We start from the raw sequence: 4,559 nt of genomic DNA on the forward strand, positions 1-4,559 counted from the left end.
GTCATTTCTTGGTGGCTGCTGCTGAGCATTATGGGCCCTTGAAGGGTTACCATTCTTATTTCGGTTCATTTGACCACGGTTCTGATTCTTTAATTGTTTGCCTTTAGGCTTCAGAACCGCACCGAAATTCTTTTTGTTACCGGTGACCACATAGGCCTTTTCTTCTTCTTTCTGATCTTGTCTCCTGGATTCCTCCTCAATTCGGAGGCGGGTAATCAGACTTTCAATAGAAAATTCTTTTGTTTTATGCCGAAGTTGGTTTTTGAATTCTTTCCAACTCGGGGGCAGTTTGTCAATCATCACTGCAATTTGAAATTGTTCATCAAGAGGCATACCTTCAATTATGATTTCATGTGCAATTTTCTGGAGCTCATGGGATTGCGCCTCCACAGATCTTTCATCCACCATCTGGTACTTCAGGTACCTACTAACGGCATACTTCTTCACACCAGCCTCCTCAGTATCATACTTCTTTTTCAGCGCCTCCCAAACATCTTTAGCACGGTTGTATGTACTATAATAGTCATACAAATCATCACAGAGACCATTTATGATATAGCGTTTGCATAAATAATCATTATGCAACCATATTTGTTGTTCCTTTTTCAGTTGAAGCTCTTGGGCGTTAATTTGTGCTGCAGGATCAATCGAATCCTTTTCTTTTTGTTTTTCAGCATCAAATTTTTCACCGTTTTCACCATTGATGGCGAGAGTTTGATTTGTTCCTGAACTTGAACCAGCAGAAACAACAAGAGGCATCTCATCACTTAAAACGTAGACAACTTTTTTTAAGGTTAAGAAGAAAAACATTTTCTGTTGCCAACGTTTGAAGTGGAGTCCTTCAAACTTAAACGGTCTTTCAGTTGCACCAACAACCGAATTGCCAATAACATCTTCAGTATCCATAGCAGTTTTGAAAACGTCTTAAAATTGTTGTTTTTGATATTGAAAAAATAATTTTTTAAAAAATTAGAACTGAAGATTTTATTGGCTGAGTCGCGTACTAGGTCGCTCTCTTTAAGACGTTTCGCGGTACTGCTTAAATTGTGCAAAGCAGACAATCCAACCGCGTCGTCCCCAGGATAAAACAGCCCTGTTCAACACAGAACCGATCAATTACTGCACTGTAATGATCGGAGAAGGAACACCTTCTTGAATGGTTCTACAAAACCACTCGAAAATTGATACAACAATATCAATCTCACTGATATAACAATATCAGTGCTGGTACAACAATACCAGTTCACAAAACCAATGAAACACAGCAGGAAACTAATAATATTTTGGTGAAGAAAATTTGGAGAAGAGAGAGTTATATGAATTGTATATGAGTTGTTTTGTTGTCGTGTATGTATTCAAAATGAAGAAGCAGACTTGATTATATGGTTAGCACTCAAGCAAATAATGATCATTATGTAAGGATTAATTGGAGGACAACCAAATAGTAACGCAGGGAACATGCAATATGTGAGGATTAATTGAATTCATTTTGGATCCGTTAAAGAAACAATGAGCAGATTGGAAGGAGCTGGCACCATGATGCCACCGGTCAAACAAGAATCAAGTTTCTCATTCAAATTAATTAATCAAAAATTAATTAATTTTGTGACTAAAAAAAAAATAATGTTTCACCTAGTCACTTTGGGATATAAATATATACACACTACTAAAGAGAGTGTTCTTATTAATGTAGGACATTTCCCACTTTTTTTAATTCACACTCCTTAGTTCCAAGTCCTACAAGACCAATGTGTTCATCCCATTTCCAATCACAATGTTTCAACTTCCACACTTAAATGAACACTACTATGTTCATTTTCCAACAGACCCTCATTGGGAGACAACAAAGAAGGTTCCCAACTATCCCAACCTTGTGCGATAACATCAAACAACACCAATTCCCGAGCAGACAAAGATGGAGGGAATTTTTTATGAAGATGCAGATAATTAGAACTAACCGTATAAACACCTCCGATGATATAAGACAAAAATCCCTCATCTTTGAAATTGTAATTATTTCAATTACCACCCTTAGATCCCTAAACTAAAGATGTCCTCCACTTGAGACGCCAATACCCCACCACCCCTTGTTCCACCCCCAAATCCACCAAATCTTTCCACCCCCTTAATTAATAATATAATAATTTCCCCATCTCCATATTTTTTAAAAGTTAGAATGTGAGAATGTAGTGTGCACAATGAATAGAGTTTTGATAATTTTCATTTCTCATTTCAGTCGGTAAACAAATACATAAATACTATCATATATATGTTGAAGAGCTGTACAATTTATTGAACTTTTATTCTGAAATAATATCAAACAATAAATCCCAAATTATGGGATCAGATACAAAAGATGAGCCTAAATTGGTTAAATCCAATTTCTATAGTATAGTAATAATAATATTAATACAATAGAATTGATTTGATAGAAAGAACAAAAGAATTTGAATCAATTAATTAATTCATCCAGGCAAAATAATTGAATGATGTCAACGGAAAGCATATGGTTATTTCATATGCAAAAACTATAATAAACACATGTATATATTATATTGTTAATAATATATCCAATCTAATTGATGCAACATTGAATTAGCATCCACCGTTTCTTATTGCTCATTTTCAGCTTCCATCAAGTTCATGATCACTGCTTCTGTGGCATCATTTAGTAGTTCTGACCAATCCCTAAGAGAAAAAAAAAACATTATTAATTAATTAATCCAAACTAAAAAACCACATTAATCAACTAATAAATAAAGAGATAAAAATATTAATTTTCTTTATCTCAACCCTGTAATTCTTAAATAAAAATAAAAATTGCCGGTGAAATGAAATTTATCAAACGATAAATAAAATCTTATCGAGAATTGTTTCAATTAAGAATTTGAATTATTCGTCTTTAATTTAAATTTATTAACCATTTGAATCGATTAGAGTGATACATATATACATTTTCATGTGAATTATTATATTATATACATATATGTACCTACCCGTTGACAGAATCAAAGGTTAAGCCCACAGTATTCTTGGCTTCTTCAATTGCTAATTTGAACCTTCTAAGCTGTTTTTGAGAGCAAGTTCCGTCGACCTTGACCATAAGTTGCGATGGTGTAACGTCGAAGAATATAGGAATGACTCTTTTCTTTGTCTCCATGATTAGAGCAAGTTCATGGAGACAGTAATAAGAGTCGAAATAACGGGGAGAGAAGATGGTAACACCAACCTTGCAACCATGAATTGCTTTGTCGATGTGATCGGGGAGTTTGTCACCCGGTTTCATGTTCTTGCTGTCCAAAAATGATTTAATTCCAATACTTGTTAAATCTTTGTGCAACAAACCAGCTATGTTTCTTTTTGTGTCAATTCCTTTGTGGTTTATGAAAACTTCACATGTTGGTTGAAGAATTTTGCGGGAGAAACGTTGCATGGACATGGCTTAAGCTTATTGAACAAGCTTCTTGGCTAAATTGAAAATTTGTTGTGTACTTTAAGCTTCTTCAATAAGCTTATGCTTCTTATATATATTTTTTGAAATTTGTTGGCCTAAGTTTGTGTATAGCTTTGGAGTAAATTTTGGAGGAATTTAATGAGTTTGATAATTAAATATTTACACATTAATTGATTTAGCTTACCACTTATAATTTCAGTTGGGGTTCATCGAAAATACTTGGGAAGTCTAAGGAAGAACACCAAAACAACAAAAGAGAACAAGTGTGTTGAATTTTGTGACCGTCAATATAATGGAATTCATGTTTGGAATCGTAATTGTGTTTATATTACACGTGGCCGTAGCTGTTTTGGGGGGCTACTTATATTTGTCCATAATTGGCAAAGTTGTCACAATCGGTTTTTTAATCTCAAATTCTTTTACCTAAGTAAACTCGACAGGAAACTTGATTCGTAAAATCGTACAATATATTTAAAATTAAAATGGTATTAAAATCGTACAAGGCTACAACATCATGTTCGTCGATGTATTCATATGTAACATCATCAAATTCTTTTCCGAATGATAAAAAATCTTTAATATTAGAATCAAAGACCAAATTAATTGCAGGTGGAAATGACAAAAGTTGTTTATTTTTTGACAATGGGCCAAAAAATAAAATATGAGACTTTAAAAGTAAACTTCCAAACATAAGTAAATTCGTGTGAGTTTAAACAATTCCAACGAATTTGACAGGATTAACTCGGTGAAAACTCATTTTTTTCTCGAGTTTACCAAAAATGAATTTACATCCAATTTAATACATTTTTCATACCTAAAAACATAAAATCGACCAATTTTACGAGTTAAAATGCGATTTTAACAACGATACTTTCTTGCCAAAAAAATTTGGTTATACTATTGTTTATGGGGTAACGGCTATTCTAATCCACTTGAAATCGCCATTGAAAATTCACGGGTTGCTTCCATATGCATGAGGCAATGATATATGAGGGCATTGGTTATCGAAAGAACAACCACAATTTGATAATTAAAAACATATTAAAGTTTTTAAATAATGTAGAGTAGATGGACTGTCCATTATGTGGTCCAAATTTTATTTTAT

At 33.4% G+C, this 4,559-nt stretch overlaps 1 protein-coding gene across 1 annotated transcript; it reads right to left on the reverse strand.

The window, feature by feature from the left end:
- Positions 1-2,296: 2,296 nt before the first annotated feature.
- LOC123909443 (TIR-only protein-like) lies at positions 2,297-3,726 on the reverse strand. The gene is made up of 2 exons (XM_045960283.1): positions 2,997-3,726; positions 2,297-2,688 (listed from the first exon to the last, which is right to left on the reverse strand). The coding sequence occupies exons 1-2, from the start codon at positions 3,437-3,439 to the stop codon at positions 2,613-2,615; spliced, it is 519 nt and encodes a 172-aa protein (XP_045816239.1). The 5' UTR covers positions 3,440-3,726; the 3' UTR covers positions 2,297-2,612.
- Positions 3,727-4,559: the final 833 nt, after the last annotated feature.

The sequence above is a fragment of the Trifolium pratense genome, linkage group LG2 (genome assembly GCF_020283565.1).
Source record: "Trifolium pratense cultivar HEN17-A07 linkage group LG2, ARS_RC_1.1, whole genome shotgun sequence".
Taxonomy (NCBI): Eukaryota; Viridiplantae; Streptophyta; class Magnoliopsida; order Fabales; family Fabaceae; genus Trifolium; species Trifolium pratense.